The sequence below is a fragment of the Larus michahellis genome, chromosome Z (assembly GCF_964199755.1).
Source record: "Larus michahellis chromosome Z, bLarMic1.1, whole genome shotgun sequence".
In the NCBI taxonomy this organism is placed as follows: Eukaryota; Metazoa; Chordata; class Aves; order Charadriiformes; family Laridae; genus Larus; species Larus michahellis.
In genome coordinates, this window is record NC_133930.1 from 30895483 (window position 1) to 30922049 (window position 26567).

The 26567-nt window shown below is 37.6% G+C and overlaps 1 protein-coding gene across 2 annotated transcripts in view; it reads right to left on the reverse strand.

Annotated features, from left to right (window-relative positions):
- Positions 1-249: 249 nt before the first annotated feature.
- The window catches only part of PLGRKT (plasminogen receptor with a C-terminal lysine), a 30746-nt gene continuing 4428 nt past the window's right edge, over positions 250-26567 (reverse strand). For both annotated transcript variants that reach the window (XM_074569683.1, XM_074569684.1), the window contains exons 3-5: positions 8175-8305; positions 7098-7207; positions 250-2755 (exon numbers count right to left, since the gene is read on the reverse strand). In XM_074569683.1, coding sequence (XP_074425784.1) covers positions 2634-2755; positions 7098-7207; positions 8175-8305 — 363 coding nt within the window. In that variant the 3' untranslated portion in view covers positions 250-2633. The remainder of the gene's footprint in view (positions 2756-7097; positions 7208-8174; positions 8306-26567) is intronic.

The following is a 26567-nucleotide window of genomic DNA, read 5'->3' on the forward strand; positions in this document are numbered from 1 at the left end:
ATTTCTATGAGTACAACGGGTATGATGATTACGGGCAATTTGTGCTGTAAACATCTATTTCCCTGAAGTAGACCCTGTCAAAGGTAAGCTTTCCTGCTTTCTTTCATTGCTCTCGGAAGGAAATAATACAGTTCAACTGCTCTGTAGCTGCATATCTATGTGACAGATATGACCAGGCTTGGCACATGCAAGAATTTTGATTAACACACTGGCAGTAGAGTAAATAATCCATAACAAAGAATGAGCGTCTTCAAAACAGAAGTATATATTTATCACAAAAAAAGCAAAGCCAATAGTAAAAAAATAAAGGCAGTAAAGGTGACTAACCCTTAACTTCTTGACAATCTTTGGCACATTCTATGTTGCCCATTTAAATAAATTTCTGGGTTTGGCATTAGACTGTCCTGCTTAGAGCCTGTCACTTTTCCCTTATAAATTTGGTAATTTTCAACAATTACTTGGTGAAATTTACTCACTTTGTAACACTGAATCATACTTGCCCCGCTGTTGTCACTTTTTAGTGTGGAGTCTTTAGTGTGGATTAACATTATTGATCTAAGATTAACCTTTGGGAGAAAAAAAAAATTCAAATCTAGCTAGGATGAGGCAATAAATTGCTATCCTATTATCTTCTAAAACTGCTGTTAGGGTCATTATTTTGCTTAGCCTGCTTGCTTGCTTTAACACCGCCTTTTGATCCAATACCATAACCAGCAATCTATTGCAAACACACAGATATTCATTCCTAATTCACAGTGGACAGGATTAGGGTATTTCCTCATTTTCTAGGATTTGTAAGTAAAACTGCTCACTTGCCAAAATGGCTTTCATATTTTTAAAAGGTGGGTTAAAAGGCACAGGTGGAGACACACAAATGCCAAAACAAGCTGGTTTAATTGTTTTTCTTTCTCAGAAGAAAGAGGATGAATATATGACAGAGGTCAAAACATAAAAAGCTATTATAACTTCTTCAAAATTAAAGCAAGGTGGACTTCAGAACTTAGAGGAAAGGGAGCAGATGAATAACAGATGACCTGTTAATCAAAGCAAAACAGGTAAGCAGGGATATATATGTCCTAAGTGTAGTACATAATATAGCAGCAAGTGGTGATGGATTCTGTTACAGGACAGGCAGAAAATATGACGTGGTCTTGGGCTGCATTTTGTGAGCTCACAGAATATGGGTAGCACCATAGGCTGAGTTGAGGCACGCCTTCCAAGCCAATTAAAATCAATGCCTTAAATCCTAAACAGCCAAAGTGTAAACCAAGCTATTATAACCTATTTTATCACTCTGCACATTAAAATGCATAACATTTGACATCTGTTATAGATTGTATTCATCATTAACACACAATGACAGAACCAATTATAGAAGTGATTGAATGCGGAAGTGAATGCACTTTCAGAAATCAGTCTTACACAGCTATGGAAACTGTGCTATTAATTTATTCTACGTTGAGAAGCTTTTGTTTTATTACATATTCACTTGTCTTACTATAACAATATTCTGATTTTAGTCAAGTCGTCTTCAAAAACAGATTCAGGGCATTATCTCCAGCCAGAACTTAATTTTTAAATCAACAAATTGTCAATACAGACTTAGGCTTAATTCATTACTGGATGCTTTTTGAGCATTTGTTTTTCATTCCGCAATTAGGCTAATGCTAGAAGACTTTCCATCCAAAACACAAAATAATCTTGTTCTAAACAAGATTTCCAATACAGAAAGATGCATTTTTTTGCCAAGTGTAACATCAGAATACTAAAACATACTAAAATTATATTCTCAGTATATAACATGCAAGAGTAAAGGCATGCAAAAAATCCCTCAGTTTTTCAGTACTTGCAAGGCCCCTTGGATCTACCAATTACAAAAACATACATTAATAATTTTACTTGCTGTTAGGCTAAGTTAATATTCATCTTAGTAGTGAAACTCTGATTTCATGTAAACAAATTATCCTGAGTTTCAGAATGTCAAACAAGCATGAAAAAGATTCAGGAAATAGCTACATAATTTGTTTTCTCTTTTTGAGAAATTATCTCTGCTCATACTTTAATACAGTTTTTCTTAAGAGTAAAACACACAGTTAGCAAGTGACGTGTTTGCTTCTGAACCTATTTCTGATAAAAGCTGTTTATTCCAGAATTTGAAGCAGAGATGGTGAGTTTACTGCCTAAAGAACAGCAAATAAAAAGTGTCTTATTTTTCGAAGTTGACTGTCTATTCCTGCCTTCAAATTGAGCTGTGCATCCTTAAATATATTTGAAAATTATGACCATATTTATACAAATCTGTAACTACCAATTAACTTATTTTTGTTGATTATAGTAAGTTTGGTCAGTACCAGACATTTTTACTACAGGTGAAAGTTATTTTCAGACTCTAAATAAACAGTGTAAATTCAATATTTAATTCTAAACAAGAAAATATACTACAGCAACAATGGGTGTTGTCAAGAGATATACACAATATAAAAATCATTGCTTTAGAAAGTTTTGGGTTTTTTTTATGAACTGTATTTCGATTTTATAAAAGCTCATATTTTTCTCAAAATTTTAATGATTCATTTATGTCTGAAACCACTATTAAAATCACATTTCAGATGTTAAACTTTAATCCCATCTTCCTATTTTTCTATGAAGATCTTGCTCTGAGATCTTCTGATTTTCTCCAGCTCTTCATAAGTGAGTGGTCCTTTCGGCAATTCTAGCAAAGTGCTCTGTGTGTCCAAAATGTTCTCTGCTTCACCTTAAAAAATAAAAAAATTTGAATAAATTTCCTCCTCACCCTTACTGTGAGAAAGCAAAGAAAGTAAAAAAAAAAAAAAAAGAAACTGACTAAGCTATTCTTGTTTGGGCCACAGCAACAAAATACCAGGTCACAGTTATGTATTTTACAAACGAGCCGATGCCAATGTAGCATTAAAGTTGTCTAAAGTACTAGTGGGATACCTGCACACAGAAGTGTTTGGTCCGAACTGAATATCTGCCTCAGACTGCATTTGTTTGAACGAACTTCAGCCATAACAATTAATTGTGCTGCTGTTGCCGTTTCTTAGCCCCTTTCTCCTAAAAACTACACTGATTTATAGTAATGTTTCATGTAGAGATTTACTACACACATGCTTTGAATTGGAGGCATGAGATACTGCAAGGACTTGGCATCACCGTGTACTTTTTACCAACCCCATACTGCGTTTGACCAATTAGGAATCTGACACGAGGGTAGATCAGACACAGACATAAAAGCATACGTAAGCTTCAACAAGTAAATTCCCTGTGCACAGTATCCTACACACACTATATTTGGGCACAATTTTTCTTCTTGTCTCAGGCCTAGGCTAAAAGATGTCAGGCTACAGGCAGAAAGAGGGTAGCACAAGCCTTGAAGAAGCGTTGGTGAAAGCATATTGCTCACAAAAAGATTTGCTAAGACAGTTACCTAAACACGCAGTCTTAACAGCACAGCAGGGAAAAGCTGCAGGGTGCAGAATGGTCTGGGTAAGGCTGGAATGAAAACATCTAGGACAGAGAATCCAGAAAACAAAGATACAGACTGAACATCATACGTAAATTGTGGTGGTCTAATTGTGATATAAGAAAAGATGAAGATTAGGCAAAGAATGTGTTTGTTTTGGCTGATTCCATTTGGTACAGTGCCAACAATCTCATTTACCTATGCCTTAACTCCTAGCTTGATGATTGTTAAGGCAGGGATTTGAAGCTGTATTTACATGCCATAAACCTGACTGAATATTGTAATGTAGTCAAGATTGGGTCAATCTTTAAAACGAGTCCGAATGCTGAAATCTCCATCTGCAATTTTGGTAGTATTACAGTGCTTGGGATCTCCACACATCAGCAGTACCCATCAGGATGACACTGTTTATCACTCCCAGTAACTGGTAATAACACGTCAGTCAGTTGCATATAGCATCTGATTATGGAATATCAAGAGATCTTAGGTGACAGAGAGATGTTACAGACAGTCAAATCTCTATGCCTGTCACTCAGATGCACTAGAGCAGATTTCCCAGTCACCATCCTTCTCACATGTCTCAGGATACAAGCAGTGAGCTATGTAAATCTTGGAAAAGGTGGCCAGTTTGATTGCTTAGTGGACAAGTTTTGTGCAGTTGGAAGTTGTCTATATAATCCCTCCCCTCCTCTAATAATTTGTCTGAAAAACACCAGCAATATGTACCTGGACTAAGAGGAAAAGCAGAACAGCAAGGCCAAGAACACAGATAGCAGGTTCATGACTGATTCTTAGTGTCCTCAGTCATTCAGAAAAGATCGTGCACCTGAGGGCTGTTCTGTAACCCTGCCATCGCCAAAAGATTCAGTTCTATTCCATGGCTCTGGCACACTAACGGCTTTTCAGCAGCACAAGCAGAACTCAAAACAGGTATCTCCCCCTTTGTCCTCAGTTTTTGCTTTAATTAGCCCAACCTATAAAGCAGGAAAAAAATCCCTCCGATGTCTATGTGGGAGAATAAGCAAGTAATAAGAAAATATTTGGACAAGCGGGCTAGAGGCAGAAGAAAAAATTAACTGTAAGCAAGATCAGAGACAAAATGCCTAGTGAAAGAGGAATAGAGAAACCTCCAGGGGTATAAACTGATTCCAAAGAATGAAGAACGGCAGATGCAAGGCTATTTGATCAAGTGCTTCAGATGCAAGGAAGATTATGCAGCATGGAAGTAATTGCAAATTAACTTAGGAGAGGGAATTGGCTATGAGGCTGAAGATAGGCATACCCTGGAGGGAAGAGAGCAGTTAAGAGGGAACAATAAAGGGAATGGTGTATACATTCATTATTACACTACAGAGACAAAGCATGGCATCCACCAACAGAATACATGGGCAAGCAGAGAAGTGATTAAGAAAGTAGTATGGAAGTGGTCACAGGGACCAGCTGAGTAGTAAGAACAAGTATTATGGCTGTGGGTCAATTGTGTCATAAAACCTTCTCTTCAAGTACTTAATTTTATTGTTAAAATAAAAATGAACTCCTGAATCTGATTTCCACATAATTACGAACCTCCTTCTTATTTCTAGCCCAGATTAATTCAGGCTAGTCCACTTCCTTTTATTCTAGTGCTGATATTAGTAATTAGTTTAATTTCCTTCTCTTATGTTCCTTTATCCTATCCTGTAAGTAAGATCTGTAGACCGAAATCTCTCACATCTTTTCACAAGGCTAAACAAACTAATGACTTTGTTTTCTCTCACAAGGCAGCTTGGCATTCCCTGACAATTTTAACTCTTCAGTAATTCTAGACTCCTTGTACAGAAGTGATCTAAATTATGCAAAATTTCCAAGGAAGGTATTACTGTTCTGCTGCATCATACCTTCCCATCTGTAACCTCCATTTGTACTAAGGTTGTGGAATGTCCATTCCTGGAGATATTCAAAAGCCATCAGGACTTTTTTTCTGGGCAATTGGCTCTAGGTGATCCAGCTTGAGCAGAGTGATTGGATCAGACAACCTCCAGAGGTCCCATTCAACCATGCTGTGATACTAGGAAACCTCACTTGAGTTTTCTAGATTTCAGTTGACTTTCATAATTTCATCACACTGGATTATACTCATTCTGTGATCACCTAATACATTCAGGTTTTTCTCTTTTTCTATCACTTACAGCTGGTGAGCTCTGATGGTAGGAATCCCTATTAGTCTCTAGCTTCCCTATCATTCTGTGATTCTCTGATTCTTGCTGACCTTCTTATGAAATTGAATCCTATTTTATTATCTCAGTTCTTCAGGTCATCAGTTCTTCTTGTACTACTGTTTATTTCATCTCTGTTGATGACACCAATCAAGTTTGTTGCCCTAGTAGATCTGAAGTTACGTACACAACTTTTCGTATTTGGAAAGCAACATGATACTACATTGCCCCTCTTCAACCTATACAGGACCACATGGTCGTGAGTAAACACATTACATACTCTTGCTATGGGGTGTGTATTATGATGTACTCACTCTTCCAAAATTCTGGAATGAACATGAGGTCATTTTTTTTTTTTAAATAAATTAACAAACCCTAAATTACAAGTGTTCCTTCTGCACTGTATGTACTAATCTCCTTTTCAACACTTGGATTTCCAAGAGCTACTCAGTGTTTCTCCCTGTGCTCAGCTGCCTCTTCGTATTAAAATCCAAAGAAATGTATTTAGTGGGGTTTAGAAAATGTTCAGAGATATACATTACTGCATCACCTGAATATATTTGCACCTGTGTGCAGCAGGAAATATGTCAGAGTTTGCCTAATTTATCTATCATTATTTTCAATGAAGTACACAGAGTTAGGAAACCTACCTCTTAGTTCTGGAGGCTGATCTCTTGGCAGACCAAGAGCTGAAACAAATTTTTATTTTGTTTCAGTATGTTTGTGTCAGTAGCAGACAGGAAAATCAAGCTAGTTAACTAAGACGATTTGTGAAGGTAACAAGCCATAGACCAATGCCGTCTTCACTTTCAGTGAACACTCTCTTAGCATGTCTCCTTCACTAGGAATCAGAGCTAACATATAAATGTACCTCCATAATCCTCAACACCCATCACTTGATCAGATCTGCCACTGGCAACTACGAGGCAAGACACCACTTTCTGTGACTCACCTTTATTTTTCCATCTTAGCAGGGCACACTGGCAAGATGATCATCTGACAATTGTGTTTGGTTATGAAAGTATAAGGGTATGATTCCTGTCTGTATCCCTTCATCTGCTCTTATGATCTCTACCGCTTGCCAAAACAGCAGCATCAGAGTGGAATAAGGAAGCATATCACTAGATCTGTCATTTCTCACAAATACGCAGTGCTTACTTGAGGTGTATTTATAGCCTTGGAATTCACATTTTTTAAAACAAGAGAGGAGGAATTAACAGTCAGTCTTAACTGGAGGGAAAAGCCATAAAACCGGGGTGATTACTTTTGACTGGAGAAGTATCCGATTGTAACAGAGAAGAAAAGAAATGAATGAGTAAGATTTTGTCCAGAAAAAAGAGAAAATCTATTGCAAGTTTTCTCACAGCCGTATTAAGGTTGGGTTTATGTGTAAACCAGGCAGACTTATATACACATACCTTTTATTCTTTGCAACAGTGTCCCATAGCCCATATCATATTGATAGGCAAATATAAAGCTTAAGGGAACTATTGGCAGTAAAACTCCTGGGTTCTTCTTTTTTATTGCTCTGTTTAGGAAAAAAAAAAAAAAAGAAAAAAAAAGAAGGAAAAAATGAGATTATTTAGGACATTCAGCACACTCTTACTTTAGATTGACCTTGACCGTCTAGGACTTGTGTATCCTTCTACATTCTAATCAAAGAAGAGCAAGTCTTAATTTCTTCAGAAGCATTAATCTTCTGGTTGCCTTCTTGCTTAACTGTCAAACCAAGGGTATTAAAAAAATGCTTCAAGTGACTTTTGAGTATATCTAACAAAAATGGGATAATCTAACTCAGGTAGCATGCACGTGCACGTGCACATATCCATCCAGCTACATGCAACATGTAGCAATCAAAATATTATGTTCAGTTCCAAATGCATCTGAGTCCACAGAGAACACATAATGCATAAGATGCATTTAATCTATACTATGTACACAAACCCACAAATACTTCCTACACTCCCTGTAATTGTGCTATAGCACGAGAAAAACATGTTAACAAACAGAAGTCCTATAAGGCAAGTTTTTCCCTATGGAATACAGCTTTATTAGCCAGGGTTTTTTCCCCATTTGGGTGAGTTTCTTGATTCCGATTTTAAGTGAACAGATTTCAGAGTATGTCCACTTGTTCACCAACATATTAAAAAATCCAGATGGTGGAGGATTTTTTTCTCATTAATAGTTCATTAAAACACAATATAGACAAGAAAATAGAATGGCTTTTAAACAATCCCCCCTGTTCCACACACAGCTTTTATTTTACATGGAACTTTTTGTACCTCAGCTGTATCATTGTATTGTCAGTTCAGTACAGGCATAACCAAAACACGTCTGGAAGCAGACAGAAATCAGAGTCATTTTGTCATCTGATCAACCTTTGAGCAGTTACTGGATAAAAATAACTCTCTGTTATAATGCAAAAGGAAGATCCAGCATCATAGAAATATAAATGCAATATAGTAATATTTTCTGTTAGGAAATAGACTTCATACCCAGCTGTTAAACCTACAGCAGCAAGTCCAAAAAACGTCCCAAAATATTTGAGAAATTCCCGAGTCCAAGCAATCTGCATGGCTGTTTGTCTCTCTCTCATCTGGTTCTGCATCAGTAATTGCCTTTCCAGCTAAAAAAGGAAGAGAGGTTAAACAAAATTTAGTTATCCATTTATTTAAAAAACTAAGACAATTTCTCATTGGTCTAGAGAGGGGTCTAGAGCACAAGTCTTATGAGGAACAACTGAGGGAACAGGGGTTGTTCAGCCTGGAGAAAAGGAGGTTGAAGAGCAACCTTATCACTCTCTACAACTACCTGAAAGGAGGATGTAGCCAGGTGGGGATCAGTCTCTTCTCCCAAGTAACATGCAACAAGATGAGAGGAAATGGCCTCAAATTGCATCAGGGGAAGTTTAGATTGGATATCGGGAAAAATTTCTTCACTGAAAGGGCTATTAAGCATTGGAACAGGGTGTCCAGGGAAGTGGTGGAGTCACCATTTCTAGAGGTATTTAAAAGACGCATAGTGCTGAGGGACATGGTTTAGTGGTAACGTGGCAGTGTTATGTTAACACTTGGACTTGACTTAAGGGTCTTTTCCAACCAAAACATTTCTATTCTATAAATCCAAAACACTTACTGAAAAGGGTTTTTTTATTCTTTTATTTCAGTCATTTATACCTTTTGATTGAGATTGAATAATAATTCAGAATAGTTTATACCAAGAAAGCATTTAGGTCAGTTAGCAAATGCATTAATGCAGAATCTTTCTAATGCTACTTTCTCAAGGGCAAGAAAACCAAAATATTGGTGTTAGGTTTTGAGAGTTCCCCAAGTCTCAGCAGCACTGTGTAAATTAAGGTTCTCTGACCTTTGCATTTCCATGGTGTTCCAAAGGGTACCATCCAGCTACTTTACAATTTATTCTGCTTGGTTTTAATTTAGCTGATAGTATCTTTAGAGTCAATCTTGACACCTCTTTGTCTCTTCTTAGTGATGCATCATAAAGCTCTTAACTCTTTTGAAACACCATAGTTTATGAATACAGAAAACGCAATGTGAACATACCAGATCTTTTACAGAAACTGGAATACATATCAAAAGCCCATGAGAAAACACTTCTGTAACTAAAATTAAAAACAATAATGCAAAAAGTACAATCTAGACAGTACATTCCCACATCAAAGTAGAACTTTCTATGGTACATAAGAATAAAAGAGAGAGTATTAGATTTATTATTTTTTAATTACATGCCCCATCTAAACATACTGGTACATTTCTATTAAATAAAGGTAAATTTAGTATTTCTGAAGAGTTCCTCCCTACTGTATAGAACACCCAAAAGAACAATGGTCTTTCCTGCTTAGGCTGATGCAAAAAATCAGAATTGTGACAAAAATAAGCAGTCTGAAACCTGAGTACACAAGTTAACAAACACAATAAGAAGTCGTTGTCTTCTTGTTAATGCTTGTAACTCATTTTTTGGGAAAAAAAAGAGTACCTAGTCTAGCCTAGCTAACAGAGTTGCATAAAAAGTCCAACAAGGTACAGGAAACAGAAAACCAGCTGCCTAAAAAACTATATTCTAGAAAAGAAAGAACAAAGAGAGAATTCAGAAAGTTCTCTTCCCATGCATCTATAAAAGTAATTAAATCTGTTCTTTTCTCCTGCTTTCTAATTCAAGAATAATTTAAAGGATATGTAATTACTTAAGGTTTCCACCCATTTATTCATCTCCATTACTATTGATTTAGCCTGAGCAGAACAATTTCTGTTAAATTGTTACTAATTATTTCTTCAGACTATGTTGATCTTGCTATCTTATTTACAAGCTCATTCAGTACCTAGATAGGTAGAATTAATTTTTTAGACAGCATAATAAAAAAAGGACAGATCTAATTACATATAATTGTACACAGTAGGAAAAACAACATTTACTGTAGTCTCACAATACTGTTTCATCTATTTCTCTTTCCTCAAGACTTACATTGCAATTGTTGTTCTCACAAAAAATATCAACAGGCTCTACCTTCCCAATATCCATAATTTTCAGATTGCTTTTTTTCAGAAGTAGTAATTATATAATGTCTGACAAACCACTTAATAAAATATCAAAATAATTAGATTTTATTTTGTCACCTATGAGACACTTGGAAATTCTAAAGTAAACAAGCACGCTGGCCCTTGATTAGGCTCATTGTGTTCCCCAATATCCTAAGCCTGGTAAATTGCTGAGGGTTGACGTGACAAGATAAAATAATGACATGTAATATCAATTTAATGATCTCTATTTTCCCCTTCAATTTGATTTTGTGTGTACATGTGTGAAAAGTATTAAGGGATGCTTTGTTTGCCTGTCAGCACAGATAAGGAACCTACGATTCCAAGATGCACAGTATTACCCTAAATGAGCTTCAATTTTAAGAAGTACATGGGGAGGAAGTGGGACAAGGATATGCTGATGAAATATAGGTCTTGCTAATAGGAAATGTAATGGAGAAGAAAAAAACACAGTTTAATATGCACAGGGCATAGAAAGAAGTAAGCACGGAATCAAAAGAAAGCTGTAAGTTTAAATAAAGGATCTAAATTTCAAGTTTAAACTAAAGGATCCTAACAACAAACAAACAAAACCAAAAAAACCCCACCCTCACAAGTTATACTTTGATAGCTCTTTAAAATCCAAGTACTGAAAGAAAAAGCTAATTATTAAGTCGCAGACACTAAGGTCAAACAAACACCTTTCTGTAGGAGCCTGTCATATCAAATTTCAGAAGCCCAAGGACACTCTCATGTGTATCTACAAGTAATTTATATAAGTAACTTAGTATAAATGAAACCAACTTGTTTTGTATATTATAAACAGCAGACACATAACATAATCAAACACATTTTCATATTATTTTCTAAACAGAAAGATCTTTTTTTCACTTAAAAAAACCCCTAATCCTCAACTTTCTACATGGTACCCAATCAAAAAATAAAGGGGGGAAAAACGCATAGAAAAATGCTCTTAATTCCCTCGCTTTGAGCAAACTTCTTCAATGTGGGTGTAAAATCTTACCTAGATGAAACATAATCCTGTATTTAAATTAATTTCTTAAAAGAAGATGTGCTGGAGGGAAGCTTTAGACTGATGAATCTCAGAGATGAGTATTTTATGTCTACATCACAAAATGCGACACAGCCAAGAAGAAAAGGTTTCAGAGGAATCTTAATGCACAGAAGGCAATAAAAAGTAGATCTAGTGACATTTAGCTAAATTAATAATTTAATTCTTGCTATTACTGAAGTTGCATGATGTTACAATGAACAGTTTACTACAGAAGATCTATTTTTTCCATAAACTTACAATGTAGGACCAAGAAAGCACTGAGATGTTTTTAGGGATGCTAAGTAATTTGCAGTACTGCTGCAGAGGTTTGGTTTTAAATCTATTTTTATTAGTTATAAGTTATACGGAGAAAATGTAATAACAATGCACAAACACCACTAAATGTGCTCCAAAATCCCTCTGAATTTATGCAATCTTATGTCAAACCCAGGAATACCTCTCTCCAACACCAGAAATGCCCTTTTTTCTGTCCTCCTTTATTCTGAAAAAATCTTCAGTCTTGCTTTCCAAGATCAGTTTTGTCACTTGGCATAGTTTCATCTTGCCAAAACAAAAGACTATAGTGCTGTAGCTGTTGGACTGCAATGGCAATCTGCATAATGAAGGGATTTAGTCAAAGCATTCCAGGGAAATTCCACACTGACTTCACTGGGTTTCAAGCTTTCCTTAAGTAAAAGGAAAGGGAAAACTGAGCAACAACTGCGGCTAAAGTTGTCCCAGAACATACTGTTTCATTGCACAACTTAAACTTACTGGAATAATTGTAGAAAAAACAGCCTGGAGTATGCCTGAGCTCTTTTTAGAGAGCATCTTAGCCACTGCGCTGCTGAATGACGTGGGTCAATGCTGCCACCACATTCCACGCATGGGCTCCTGCAAGTTGTGCTCAGCACAGCAGGGAACACCCCGCTGGCAGCCTCTGAGCGAGCAGACAGAAAGCAGGGCACACACCTACCCCGTGTCACCACAGACCGCTTTAACATGGCCCGACCCGACATCTGAGCAGCTAAACAGGTTTATGAGCAATGTTTGACACTAAAAGAGTATATGCTTTTAAACGAATTTTGCATACTCTAAATTGCAAAATTAAGCACCTACCTGGGCACTCAGGCAACTTCTATGTTCCTCAATCATTCAAAACTTAGAACAATTCAGGGGCAACGTCCTTGTGCTTACCCACTTAACATGCCGATCTGAACTGAGCATCTTGAGCTCTGACGCTTTTGAATGACCAGGATAGCCTGATATGCTGACTTTACACTGAACAAGTATTGGCACATCATAAGGCGAAACTATTAAGATTACGTTAACCTTAAGCAAGTCAGGATTTGAAAGCAGATCCCTGTAGGGAAGGATTCAGGAGTCCACCCCAAAAGATGACTCCAAATTAGATGAAAGACAGAAAACCAAATCATGTTTGACTGCAGTTCAAATCAATATCCCATTTTCAGCTGTTAATTTCTTAGTAATTGTGTCTTACTTTACTCCACATGTGTTCTATTGAAAATGCCAGCCACACTGGGGAAGTGAAGGGGTGGAGAAGACTTTTGTGTTTATTAACATGCAGATTTTATGACAAAGGCCAAGTCCTACACCCTTAGGACTTATTTGGCAATGATATTTAAGATGACTTCTTTTCCCATTATGGCAGATCAGAAGCAAGAATTAAGAACAGTAGGTATTAATTTTACTGCAAACCATAACTCCACACATAGAACTTTATAGGTGATAAGATAAAAAAATGTGTATTATTCAAACGTAGCAGAGGCATGCTGTAGCATATTTAGAATAATCTCACTGGCAGGAGAAGCTGATTATTGAGGAAGCAAGCCACGGGTGCACATCATACACACCAGGTGAACAACAGTTCACCATCCAAGTGCCATGTCTTAGGGAATAAATTCTATTTCATTTTAAATTCAAAAGCCTCCCATCTATATAGACTTAAAAACTTCAATAGGGACTATTTACTTACAGTTTTTATGCAACCATAGTCATGTAAAGAGTCTCAGGTTCAGATTAACCATGGGAGAAAGGCAGATGCTGTAGTTTTCCCAACCAAGTTGCTGTGCATGGCACAAGACAGCTGAAGTTGTAACGTTGATGCATGGGTACACATCCAAGCGTGCTTTTCTATTACTGTTAAGAAATCATATCCTACAACAATCAGACCATGTTTTAGAGATACCTATACAAGTACAGTTAATATCATAATAAAAAAAAAACCCTACATAAATTTCTGTGAGTTTAATTCCATAATTAACAGATTTTTCTTAAATGACAGTAGCAACTTCTTTACTGGTCATAAATACTGATCACCTAATTTTAAAATTTAAGTTTAGCAATTTCAAAATAAAATGGGTAATAGTAGCAAGTAACATTTTATATTTTATAACACTCTGAGGAGGACCTGATTAGAAATAACTTTCCTGTTTTTCTTTAAATACAGCTAGTAGTTTCTCAACACCGTGTGAGAAACTGTAAGGGCTGATTAGCATTTGAAGTCTGCCACATACCAACTGTTATAGTAAAAGGAAATCAATCTGACAAAATGAAACATGACAGATGAAGAGAAGTGAGGCGGAGAGGGAAAAGGTCAGTCGCTGTGAAACTGATAATGCTAATAAACTAGTCAGTGGTAACCAACCTTATCATTTCTATTGATTATTCTTCAGACTGTCACAATGATGTCAAACCATAGAAAAGAGCATTTATACCATCATTTCATTGATTAAAATCCAGTGGGGGAAAATTCTCATCTGAAATAATTTAATCAACTTCGACAACTTGCAAAAAAATAGAGTCCTCTCTGGATTACAAGCCACATCAGCACTGGTAGATAAATTGGAAATTTCTGATACTTTAGACTCTTAGCTTGTTTTCTCTCTTTCTTTCTGCCTTTCTGTTTCATGTTCAGATGCTGTAGGAAGGAACAGACGCTACTTTGGTTTTTGTATTAAGGTGACGCACAAAGCAAAACAAATGGGATGCAGGGTGGTGTACAAAGGCTCAACAGAAATGGCAAGCAGATTCAGTGCAAAATGCTTTCTCTTCACTGTCCATGTGTATTACATATGATTTCTTTGATGTATTTTATGCAGGTGAATATTTATCTGGAGAGAGGAAGATATAGTAACCACCCCTGGGTGAAGCCTCTGTTTGCACCCTGATGTATTTAATGGCTGTCCTGGCAGATAACGCTATTTTCATCAATCCCTCTAAAATATTGGGCAGGACAAACTCTTGGCTTGAGCGTCGTTGTGGCAGTAAGCCTATTTAGGGAACTGTATTTCATGTCACCATCATTAAGACATAATTATGCTGACAGCCTGGTAAACAGATATTCAGACAGAAAACGAATTAATCTACCTTAGAAGGAATTATCAGCCACGCAAATATATACCATCTCTGCTTAAGTTCTGAAACTCACTGTCTAAATCTAAGAAAAGAGAAACATGGAGAAACTGTTGGAATAGCCTTACACTCATGCTAAAAGGACCTCCAGTTCTGTCACAGGCTAATCTCTTGCACACCTGTTATAGGCCATGGCTACTGTGCCTATAATAGAAGGTTATTTTCACTCACAGTTTTTCAATGATCAGAGACTCTGACAGCGTTCTTTAAACAACTAGTAACTTCTAACTTTTGAGTACTCAGAGGCACAATGAAAATAAGGCTTAATTTTTCAAAAATATGAGAGTCACAGATAGAAAAATCTGCAAATCACTTACCAAACACATATAAAAGTTGGTGTGCAGGTACTATAGCTAAGTAACTGCACAAACCCCTTGCAGTAGCAGTACACCTGGTATTTCATAAGCAGATGAAAGATTAAAGCCTTACGTGACTTGTCCTAGGTGTTGTCCTCTGCAATCAATGTGCAAAACCAGAAGTTGCCGCAACTGGTTGTTTAGCAAAAATAAATGGAAAACAGAATAGTGATACCTATGTTTACACCTCCATTGTAAGCCACCAGAGTGCAATACAGAGATGATAACTTGTAATAATTTCACAGTGTCTGCTTGGTTCTATGACCAGCATGCGCACAGAAGTGTCAGGAAATGGGCCTCTAGATCAAACAGTTAAAATAAATCAGACTTAAATGTTTTATCCTGCAGCTTCAAAGCTTGTTTGCAAATATTTTTCACATCAAGTACACAGAGCAATTAAAATTATTGGCACTGCAAGAAACTACACTCCCTGAAAATTCAAATTTTAAAGCTTCCAAGTGTAAAGACACATTACAAAATATTTATGAGCTAAGACCTACCATAAAAAGAAAGGTGACTAACAAAATTAGCCTAAAGTCAGAAAGTAAACTGCACTAAAAAAACCCCTTTGTATTCCTGTTGTTGTCAGTGAGTTACTGGAATTACATGCCTTGTAAAAAGAAAATAACATCAAAGGCACCTAAATCCATTTGACGTTTTAAGCTGTGCAATGGAGAAGCTCAATCCAATGGACTGTAGTATGAAAGTAAGATTTCTTGGCAGTAACCTAGCATTTCCATGCTTCTGCCGTGTAGCCTTTGAGCAATGAGCATGCAACAGAGTCAAGAAGGGTGTCCTCCACCTGCATTTAATAATCTTATTTACAGAGCAAGCAAAATTTTAAGGTACTGTTATCAGTGTTTAGAATTCTCAGGAGTTTTTTTACAAGCTCTATAAAGACAAACCAAAGTTATTGGATAGTCAGTGATGTAAAAAACATGTATGCATGCTGTAGGAATAGTAAAATAGATCGAGCAGTATAAGAAAGAGAGTTAACATTACAATATCAAGTCATTTGATATTGTAAATGTCAGTAAATCTGGCTAATAAGTGAAAAAGTAAGAATTATGCAATTCGTTATTTCCATTCCCCAGTAATGCCTCTAGGTACACTCCTGGTGTGCCTTATAAACCTGTTTTTTAAAAATGCAATAAGCACCGAGAGCATTGAATCGAAAATGATAACCAGAAGAAATGGCTGTAAAATGATACTGCAGCATGAAAGGGTGTTATAATACCAACAAAACCTGCAAATATGATGTTTCTTCCTATCCATTTCAGATTCTGACTTGCAAAATTAATGTGGCTCTCTTTACACCATTATGGTCATGGAATTAAAACAGGTATAAGATCTATTTACTTAGCCATTGTACCTCCTGGGCTCTTACAAGTTCTGCTCAATACAGGGCTCTCCTTCCCCGCCCCACGCACACTTTTTTTTTTAAAAACTTAGCATTCAAGAAATAGTATTTCATAGAAAAACAAGTAAATGTACAGATTTGACTGCAGTGGACTTAACAGCAGAAGACTACAGTGGTAGGTTTGCTCTACTAAGAAGGAAGGAACTACGGAAAATTCATAGTGTTGAAGTAGGCAGCTTCAGAAGGCATTTCTTCTTTGAAATCAGTTAAATCCCCCCAATAAACTAAGCCTACATGTGTAAGGGTTAGCTGCAGTACACCTCCAATCAAGAGAAAAGTTTTACCTAAGCAAGCTGCATTCACAATGATATGTAACATTCACAGATATTCCCCAGCAAAAAGACTGGTAGAACTCGAGCAATCTGTCTGTTTTGCATTGTTTGCTGGTAGCTGGCGCTTGCATGTTGGAAATAGCTATTAAAACCTGCTCTTTGTAAACCATTATGTTTATTTCTCTACAGTGATCAGGCAGAGCGTACAATCTCCCAGATAATACCAACCAAACTGGCTTTTTCCCTGTGAGATCGATTGTTCTAATCTTTCTCAGCGCAGATATCATTCATCTTGTTCTGTTCCATTTGATGCACAGAGACTAATAAGGATATAGAATTGTTACCAGAGAGCATTTATTTCCTGAATTAAGCCCAGATCACCTAAGGGGCAAGACAATTTTTCTAATGCTTTAAGACAAATGCATTAGAGATGCCATAAGCGCTACCAGTATCTTGTCAATAGAAAACAAATCTAGTGATTTCCCACTCCAAAGGGAAAAGGATGGTAGTAGTCAGGAAAGGGAAAGCTTGCTTACATTTTACATCACACGGAAGAAAGGGAACAATTGTTTTCATTGTAATAGAACTTAAAAAAAAATCATTTTGACTAATTCTCAGTGAAAACTTTAGAGAGGAAAAAGTTACGGACTTACAAAAACCTTGCAGAAAATTACTCAGTACCCTAAGACATTAGGAAAAATTAAACTTTTCAGGTATCATCATGGACGTGGCTGATCTTTTACCAACACAGATAAGTTGGCAAATCTGTAGATGGAAAGAATGTCATCACACAAAGTGTTATTAGGCACAGGAAGGACTCTAAAGAAAGCAGCCTATGCATGTGTCAGTTCTCTTTCTTTTTTAATCAATGAAAGTGATAAAGCATGAAAAGAAGTTTTATTGTTCAGAAACTCATTGGCATTTTAATATTAGCCATTCTTTTTCCTGCCAAGAGTCAAATCATAGCATGCGTATGCCTTTCAACAGCCACCTATCAACTGATAACTCATCAACAGTATGTTGACTGAGTAATGGGTTAATTGAATTTATTAAGAAAAATCCCAACAGAATGCCACACCACTACTTGCAAATATACTTCATCTTCAAATAAAACAGAGACCATCTCCCCCTGCCCTTACTCATACTTTCTTATACTCTCTTTTCCATTCCTACTTTTAGCTCATTACTGAAAAAGCATCCTAGGATAAGGGCAGGAACATGTAAAAGAGACAGGTCCCTACCAAGAACAAAATGATAGGCTTATTAGGTCAATTCATTTCACATGTCTAAGATAGAGTACTCTTAGTTTACTACATATTGAACAAACATTAATATTTTCCCATTTCAAAAGTTTTGTTTTCTTCTCCTCTGGCTTTCATTAACATTTTGAATTTCTATCTAAGTTGAATTACTAAAATGGTATGTGGCCTAATGTCTAGTTTGTCATAATTTCTGGCTCATGTTTTGAACCAGCAATGTGCCTTTGTGGCCAAGAAGGCCAATGGCATCCTGGGGTGCATCAAGAAGAGCGTGGCCAGCAGGTGGAGGGAGGTCATCCTCCCCCGCTACTCTGCCCTGGTGAGGCCGCACCTGGAGTACTGTGTCCAGTTCTGGGCTCCCCGGTTCAAGAGGGACAGGGAACTGCTGGAGAGGGTGCAGCAAAGGGCTACCAAGATGATTAGGGGACTGGAGCACCTCTCTTATGAGGAAAGGCTGAGGGATTTGGGTCTCTTCAGTCTGCAAAAAAGACGGCTGAGCAGGGACCTTATCAACACTTCTAAATACTTCAAGGGTGGGTGTCAGGAGGATGGGGCCAGGCTCTTTTCAGTGGTGCCCAGCGGCAGGACAAGAGGTCACGGGCACAAACTTGACCATAGGAAGTTCCACCGAAACATAAGGAGGAACTTCTTTACTTCGAGGGTGGCAGAGCACTGGAACAGGCTGCCCAGGGAGGTGGTGGAGTCTCCAACTCTGGAGACATTCAAAAACCACCTGGACGCATTCCTGTGCAACCTGCTGTAGGTGACCCTGCTCTGGCAGGCGGGTGGCACTTGATGATCTCCAGAGGTCCCTTCCAGCCCCTACCATTCTGTGATAAGATAAAGCTCCTAGTGACCTAGTGATCTTGTAAGAGCATCTTTACATTCTTAACACATTTTTACTATAACTTAAATAAAAAATATGCATATAAAACCTTCCCCTCAAACACAGATTCTTTCCCAGTTAGGGCAGAGGAGATCACTGAGCTTCCTGATAAATAAGTCAGGTTTTCCTCATTTTTCCCTCATAAAATTCTCAGTATCTGCAGTACTAAAGGAAGTTCATCAAAGTGTTATGTATTAATGTATCCTAAGGACAGTAGAACCCATTATTCAATTCAAATATCACAAAAACAATAACTTAAGGAAGGTGTACATATTTGTATAAAAAACATTTAGTAACTACGCAGGTACAAATACTGCCTGTACTTTATCTATACTAAATGAGTAATCTCATTTTTCACTTGAACAAATGTTTAAAATGCTTCAGCTGTCTCTTTCACTATATACTGTTGGATACGTTACCACAGAAACTTCTATTTTGAAAAAGTAAGAACTTCAAAACCCTAGGAGGATAACTAGATTATCAGATACTTTGCAATAAAAAACCAAACGAAACAAACCAACCAACCAAACAAAAAAACCCCACCACCATCACCACCAACAACAAAAAAACCAACCAACCAACCAAAAAAAACCCCAAACCAAACCAAAACCTTAACACTCCTATTGAAAAGTTTAATTTATTTCTTACCGGGCATATATAAATCTTACAATTGTTGTGTACGTTTTCAAAAAGCTATTGAGATGAAAACCAAACACCAGGAACAAACAGCTGTATAATTGAAGTAGCAACATCTTGTAATCTTCGCTAGATAAAAACCTCACTAGTAACATAACATTAAACATAACTCACACAAAAATCAGTGTTAAGTCCTGAAAAACAGGTATTTTCTGTATTAAGAAAAATAAATAAATATCACATTTACTTATGTGTTTGAGCTGGTTAGAAATTATAAAGCTGGAAAAGAGATGTTGCTAAGGAAGAAACACTATTAAGTGCAAAATAAATTTTGAAGAAAGAATTGTTACATATTAGCCAGCCCTGGGTTAAGGGGACCTGCATTCTGTTCAGGTACTGCACCTTCTGTGTTTGCACAGTCATGAGGACACGGCGAGAAAGCACATTCACAGGTCCTTTAAAGTTAGCCTGAATGCAGGGAGCTGAAATAAACATTTGTTTATCCCAGCCAAGACCACCAGCGACAGATTTCACTGCCTTTCTTAGTAACTCGTATAATGACAGTTCAGGACTCAAAGACTCACAATATTTATCCCGATTCTTGCTTGCTTGCTTTTGCAACGGAAGAGACTCAGTATCTCTAGAAGGACGCATGAGAAAAATGAGTGGATTAAAAAACCACCACCATCACACACAAACTTAAAATTCATAACAGAAGTGTTTATAGCATGAGACAAATAACGATTTTGTCATCCTTTCCTCATAGGTTCTAATGCCTTTATTATTCTTACTACCATACTCTGAACTTTCCACAGCTTCTCAGCTCATTAAAAGAAGTATCAAAAGCTTTTTCCCATCAAAGTCATCAGTAGTGCAAATTGAGTAATTCAATTTGGTTGATTAAAATTGGAAAAAAGTTGGTTAATAAATCCACAATTATATTGGCTTTTTACAAGAATCTGTGCTGTCGATTCAACTTATATGTCAGCGTATAAAAATATATGTTTATTTATGCACAAGTATATAAAACCTAGGTCTTTTTTTAAGCTCCTGAAGTCTAATCACCACTACCAGGTTAATCTATTTAACCTTTCCTTCTTGGATATAATGCTCTGGACTGGTTATTTATTCTATTACCTATTATACCATTGCCCATTATTGCAGGCATTTTCCAATTCATCAAGACAATCAGAATACTAAACTAATCCCTCAATCTAAAATTTTACACAAACAACATCTCACTGAATTATGGCCAGATTTTATTTTGAGAAACTGCTGACTGTCTGGATAGAAATTGAAATGTTCTGGTCCTTTTTTATCACTTATAATAGGTCTGACTTTATTTTTTTACTATTATTATTACTTTAGTGCAGAAAAAAAATCCAATATAGTTTGGTCATAAAACATGGTCTGTTAAGAAGCTTGCTACGTGGTACTTCTATACTTTCATTTCAGATTTAAGAACAAATTGTTGAAGATGAAAACTGCCTCGTTCCTTTCATTTATTGCCACTCAATGCAAACCTCTTAAGGCAATACAGCCCTGGCAGGAAAGTAATGCAATCATGCTCTATGTTCTGCCTCTAACCAAGTGCTGACAGTGTAGAGGAAAGAAAAAATATTATATTAAGCTGCATTTAGCTATGCTTTCACTGAGTTTTTGATATAATTTTTCCAAATACAAATACTTTTGTCACACATCTTTTGTAAAGTCAAATTACAGTCTAATGAAATGCATGTTTACACTGAAATTAAAGTTACAATGAAATAATGTTCCAAATCATCTTCTTAGGAGACCAAGACATTAGAGCCATTTGCAAACATGGAAAACATTCAACAGCAGTTTCACTTCAAGCTGGATCACGAATGCACGTGCCATAGCTCATACATAGAGCGTAAAATGCATACATCTTTCTCCATACGCAAGAGCTGAAGAACAGATGAAATCTCAGAATGCTGAAGAGTCATTTTCACAAGTAGAAATCTTGTGATTTATAATTTGAATTAATTAAGTTATTTCTATAGGTACAGACTCTGCAGAAGTCAAATATGTTTTTGGCATTTCTGTGCTGTGTCCAAAAGGATGTTTCATTTACAGAGAAACCGCTATATTCTTTTTCATCTTTAAAAAGTCAGACTATGCATCATTGCACTGGAAGATGAGTTTCCCTAACGACGTTTTATACCATCTTACCAGCTATTCAACTTAACAATTTTTACTAATCAGGGGGAAAAAATGCCTTTTAAAAATTTCCCTTATTATTTTGCATCACTCCCAAAGCTTCAAAAGGAACTGTTAAAACAAAGAAGGAAAAAAAACCACCAAAACACAAACCTAAACAAAACCACCACCAAGCGGGGGCGGATGGGGCGTTGGGAAGACAGAAAGAGAGAAAGGAGCATAAATGTATCCAGTTAGGTACAGAACTGCAGAGGAGCTTCAATACCACTGACTGTCCCTCATCAGAATATGATAGTGTAGTCTTCCTATGGCTCAAAACAAACCTATATGACATTGGGGATCCCAAAAGAGGGAAAAGATTTGAAAAAACAAGGAGAGGCTGGCACAGGTTTTCAGAAAAGAGGATGTAAGTGCACGGCACTGTTAAAATAGAAAAATCTGTCCCTTACTGTTCCAGCTTTATTTGATATTGGCATTTTTTTTCACGAAGGAGTATGGAACCTTTCCCATGCCTACACAGGCAGCATACAGAAAGCAAGTCTATAAACTCCCAAAGACTAACTGCTATGAGAGCAGATCTATGGCTGTTTCCTGGCTATCCAATATTACCTGGGGAGAAGAATGCACTTTACAGTCTGACATAATAAAATAGGGAGAGAGAAGGGATGGCAGGAGAACAGGAATGAGACTATCCAGAGATTCATATGGCAGACAGGAGGTTATAATAAAACATTTTTATTACAGGTAAATACAAGATTTGTCAGAAGTATATTATTTTCCTAGCCTGTTTATTTTCTCAAAGGTTATGTGACTGCCATCAAAGATTAATTTGGAGGACTATCTCTGACTCCTGAATGCAATTATGCTTTCCCACAGAGAAGATTATCCTTTTGTCTGATAAGACATTCTCTTGCTGGGGAAAAAACCCCAAAATTCAACTGAACAAAACTCCAAATCACTCTGAACTGCTATCCCAAAACAAGAACAACAAAATCTTTTAGCCACAGAAACAACAATATGCCCTGAGCACTAACTAGTCTCTTTTCTTTCCAGCTCTTTCAGTGATTTTTCTTTCCTCCTGTATTATTTTCTCCTAAAACTTAAATTTTTCAAGAATTCCAGTCCTCCAGGTCTTCTACTTTTATGAGTCTGATCTGTCCCTGAAGGTCTGGCAGAGCCAACCTGCTGTAACCTGAAAGCAAGACTTTTTAAACAAGATTTGCGTAAATAATGATTATAGCTTTTTACTGAAATTGCTCATTTTAACCAACTTATGTATATGCGACTGCTGAATATGCAGTATTAAGCAGCGTTGTGGAAACTTTACCTGTGAATACAGCAATGATTGTACAATTCTGTTTCAAGTAAATTACTCCCACAGACAACCAGATTTTTGTTTAGTTTTTGCAATCTGACATGCAGGGCACACTGAGGCTTTAATTCTGAATCCTCTTCCTTGCGATGTTACTTCTGTATCAGTATCACACATACCTAAAATCTATCTAACAACTGTCAGTTAGCAGTTGGACCAAGTCACGGCTTGTCTCAGCAGATTGCTGCTGTGCATGTGCAGCATGCATAGGAGTGCAGACATCAAGCTGTAACTCATCACAATTCTCAGTCTGGGAAGAAGCAGATGTGAGGAAATCCTGCCTCATAGGACCCACAAAATAAAGTGGGCCCACAGTCTGTGCCTGCTTCCATGGCGGCCAGAGCACCACAGAGTAACTCAGGTTGGACAGGACCTCAGCAGGTCCTGCTCAGAACAGGGTCAGCTATGTGATTAGACCAGGTTGCTCAGGGCTTTATCCAGTCGGGTCTTGAAAACCTCGAAGGATGGAGGCAGCTTCACTGCACCTCTGCTGAGTTGTCCTTGTGGGGGGAAAAGGTTTCTCCTTATATTCAGTCAGAACTGCTCCCCCCATCCTGTTTCAACACCCACTGTCTCTCACCCTCCTGCAATCCACCACTGTGAACACCCTGGCTCTGCTTTCTTGATAACCTCACAGTTGCTGGGAGTCTGCTGTTGGTCCTGCACCTCAGAAGGCGTGAATAAGGCTCTGACTAAGTCCAGGCTGCACAAGTCCAGCTTACTTGGCCTCCTCTCAAGAAGTGATCAAGCCCTGCTGCTAAACCTGCTCCTTTTCATCTACATTTTTCTTGCATGGGGGGAGAAGAAGGGGGGCAAAACCAGGATGCAGTATCTAAATGCTTTTAACAAAGCACTGAACAGAAGGCAACAGACATTTTCCTCAACCTACTGGCTGTACTACTGCTTATGAAGCCCTCCTTGTTGGTCCTTTTGACTCTCTGCTGCCAGGGCAAACTGCTGGCATATGCTCTGGTTGCTGTCTTCCAGTGTCCCCTCCATCTCTACAAAGTTGCTCCCCAGTTTTCATCCCCCAGCCTGTGCTGTTGCCAGGTACACTAGGACAAGTATGTCCTTAAACACATCAGCTTTCTTGAACTCCTTTATCCTCCAGAGCTGCTTCCTATGGCATCTCACCTACCAGTTCCCTGAATAAGGGAACTTCTTCTTCCAATGTGCAGGGTCTGCACTATCACAGAATCATAGGGGTTGGAAGGGACCTTTCCCTTCCCAGATGATAGAAGATAATCTATCTAGTCCAACTCCCCTGCCAAAGCAGGCAGATTTTGAGTATCTCCAGACGACACTCCACCACCTCTCTGTGCAGCCTATTCCAGTGCTCTGTCGCCCTCAAACTAAAGAATTTTTCCTCACGTTGAGATGGAATTTCCCGTGTTCTAGCTTGTGCCTGTTGCCCCTTGTCCCCCTGTGTCCTACCTTGTCCTGCACTATGCTATGTGCCTTCCTCAGTACCCTCAGGACCCTGATCTCGCCACCACAACCAAGACTGCCTTTGCTATTACATCCCCAAGTCAGTTCTTCCCTATTTGTGAGTAACAAATCCAGCTGTGCATGAGCCCTGGATGGCCCATCCAGTACCTACCTGTATCAGTTATCCCTCACATTTTCCAGAAATGTACTCAATTGCTTATGTCCTGCTTTATGGCCCTTCCAGGAGACGTTAGGGAGACTGAAGTCTCCTGAGAACCAGCGTCAGTAAACCAGAGGCTTTCTTAAGTTGTTTAAAGTACATGAAGTACTTCGTCACCCTGATCGGTGGTCTGCAGCACACTCCCACCACTGTCATGTTTTGTGGCCTCTCCTCTTACATGAACCCACAAGCTACTCCTTCACATCATGAGCAGGTCTTCTCCTTGACTTCCCTACCTGTCTTTCCCGAAGAGCTTATATCTGTCCGTTACTTCCAGTTGCATAAGCTGTCCTACCACATCTCAGTTATTACCACGATGTTGCAGTGTTGGGACCAGAAACAGCTCTTGTTCTTCCTGCTTGTTTCTCAGGCTGTGTATGTGTGTACTTGTGCATGTACAGGCCTCCCTTCTCCAGAGCCATCAACTCTGCGGGAACTCCAGCACGTTATCAATCATAAGAGCTTCTGCAAGGAACAGGTATGTTCTAGATTTATTTACTTAACATCTGCTGTGACAGCAAAATACTCCCATTGTGCTGCTATACTAGGAACAATTTTTTTAGGATGGGAGAATATGATTTTTTGTTTCATTTGGAGAAAACGCAGGGGTTTTTCATTTTCTGAGGTTTTTTTTGTTGTTTTTGGGTTGTCTTTTTTAACAGAATAAAAATGCTCTGTGATGATTTAGAGAATTCCTTGTGCTCTAAATTATTGGAAAAATAGGTTCATTGTTTAGAACCTGATCACTATCACATTTAGCAATTCAACAAAGTAGGAATTAATCTTTTCCACATGGCCTAAACTCCAGCTACATAATTCTTGCTTTTTCAGTTGACCTGCCCTCATTTACTTCACTTCACCAGGCAGTCTGCTATACAACAGATTTTTCTGTTCTATTCTCTGATCAAAATCAGTGTTTCTCTTTCTCTTCATTGTTTTTTATCTAGTTTTCCCACAGCAGTAACTATGTGAAAACTTCAATAGCTAGACAGCACGAAGAGAGTGCTTAATCCCTTAGGTACGATTATTATACATAAAGATATCACAAACAAATCAGTCAGACACTGTCTTCCCATTTTGGTAATCTCATATTAGAAAAAAAAAAAAAAAGAAGAGTGATATAACAAAACTGTAAACTAGTCATCAATTCAGATCCAATTATTAATGATTTGCAAGCTAATAATATGAAAGAGTAAAAAGGCTAGTCATTGAAGGACTCGGTATACCACCAATGTTTTGTGGAGTTTCAATGAAAAATTTATTCTCATTAAGTAAGAAAACACTTTATACATTGAGATATAATTGAAAACAGTTACCAAAGATTTCAAATGCTACAAGGACTTAAATTTTTTAATTTCACAGAGTAGAAACCACTGTTTACCATCCACTATTATTCTCACACACAGCAAGATATCTTCATATCATTTAACTCTGATAATACCACAGGAAAAATAACCCAAAAAACCCTTATAAAACAAAATCTCAGCCTCCTCCTCTGAAGAGTTACCTTTTGTGTAGTTCACTGGCTACTTACAGACAGACAGACTATATACAGGAAACCTCTGAATTGACTTGGCTTCCCCTGCGTAGAGTTTCCCAAGCAACGCAAGGAAAAGCAACTTTTTAGAGCCAAAAGTGGTATTACTGCTATAGAAATAACACAGAGCATAAACTAAAATCTAACCAGGGGGAGGCCAGGGGGTGGAGGTGGGGTAGTGGAGGAGGGCAAGGAGGGAGTGGCATGGTACTGAGTTGATGGGGTTCCATTCAAAACAAAAAAGCATTTTTGATTCCTCTATATGCATGAGAAAGCCTGGCAAAAATTTCACAGGAG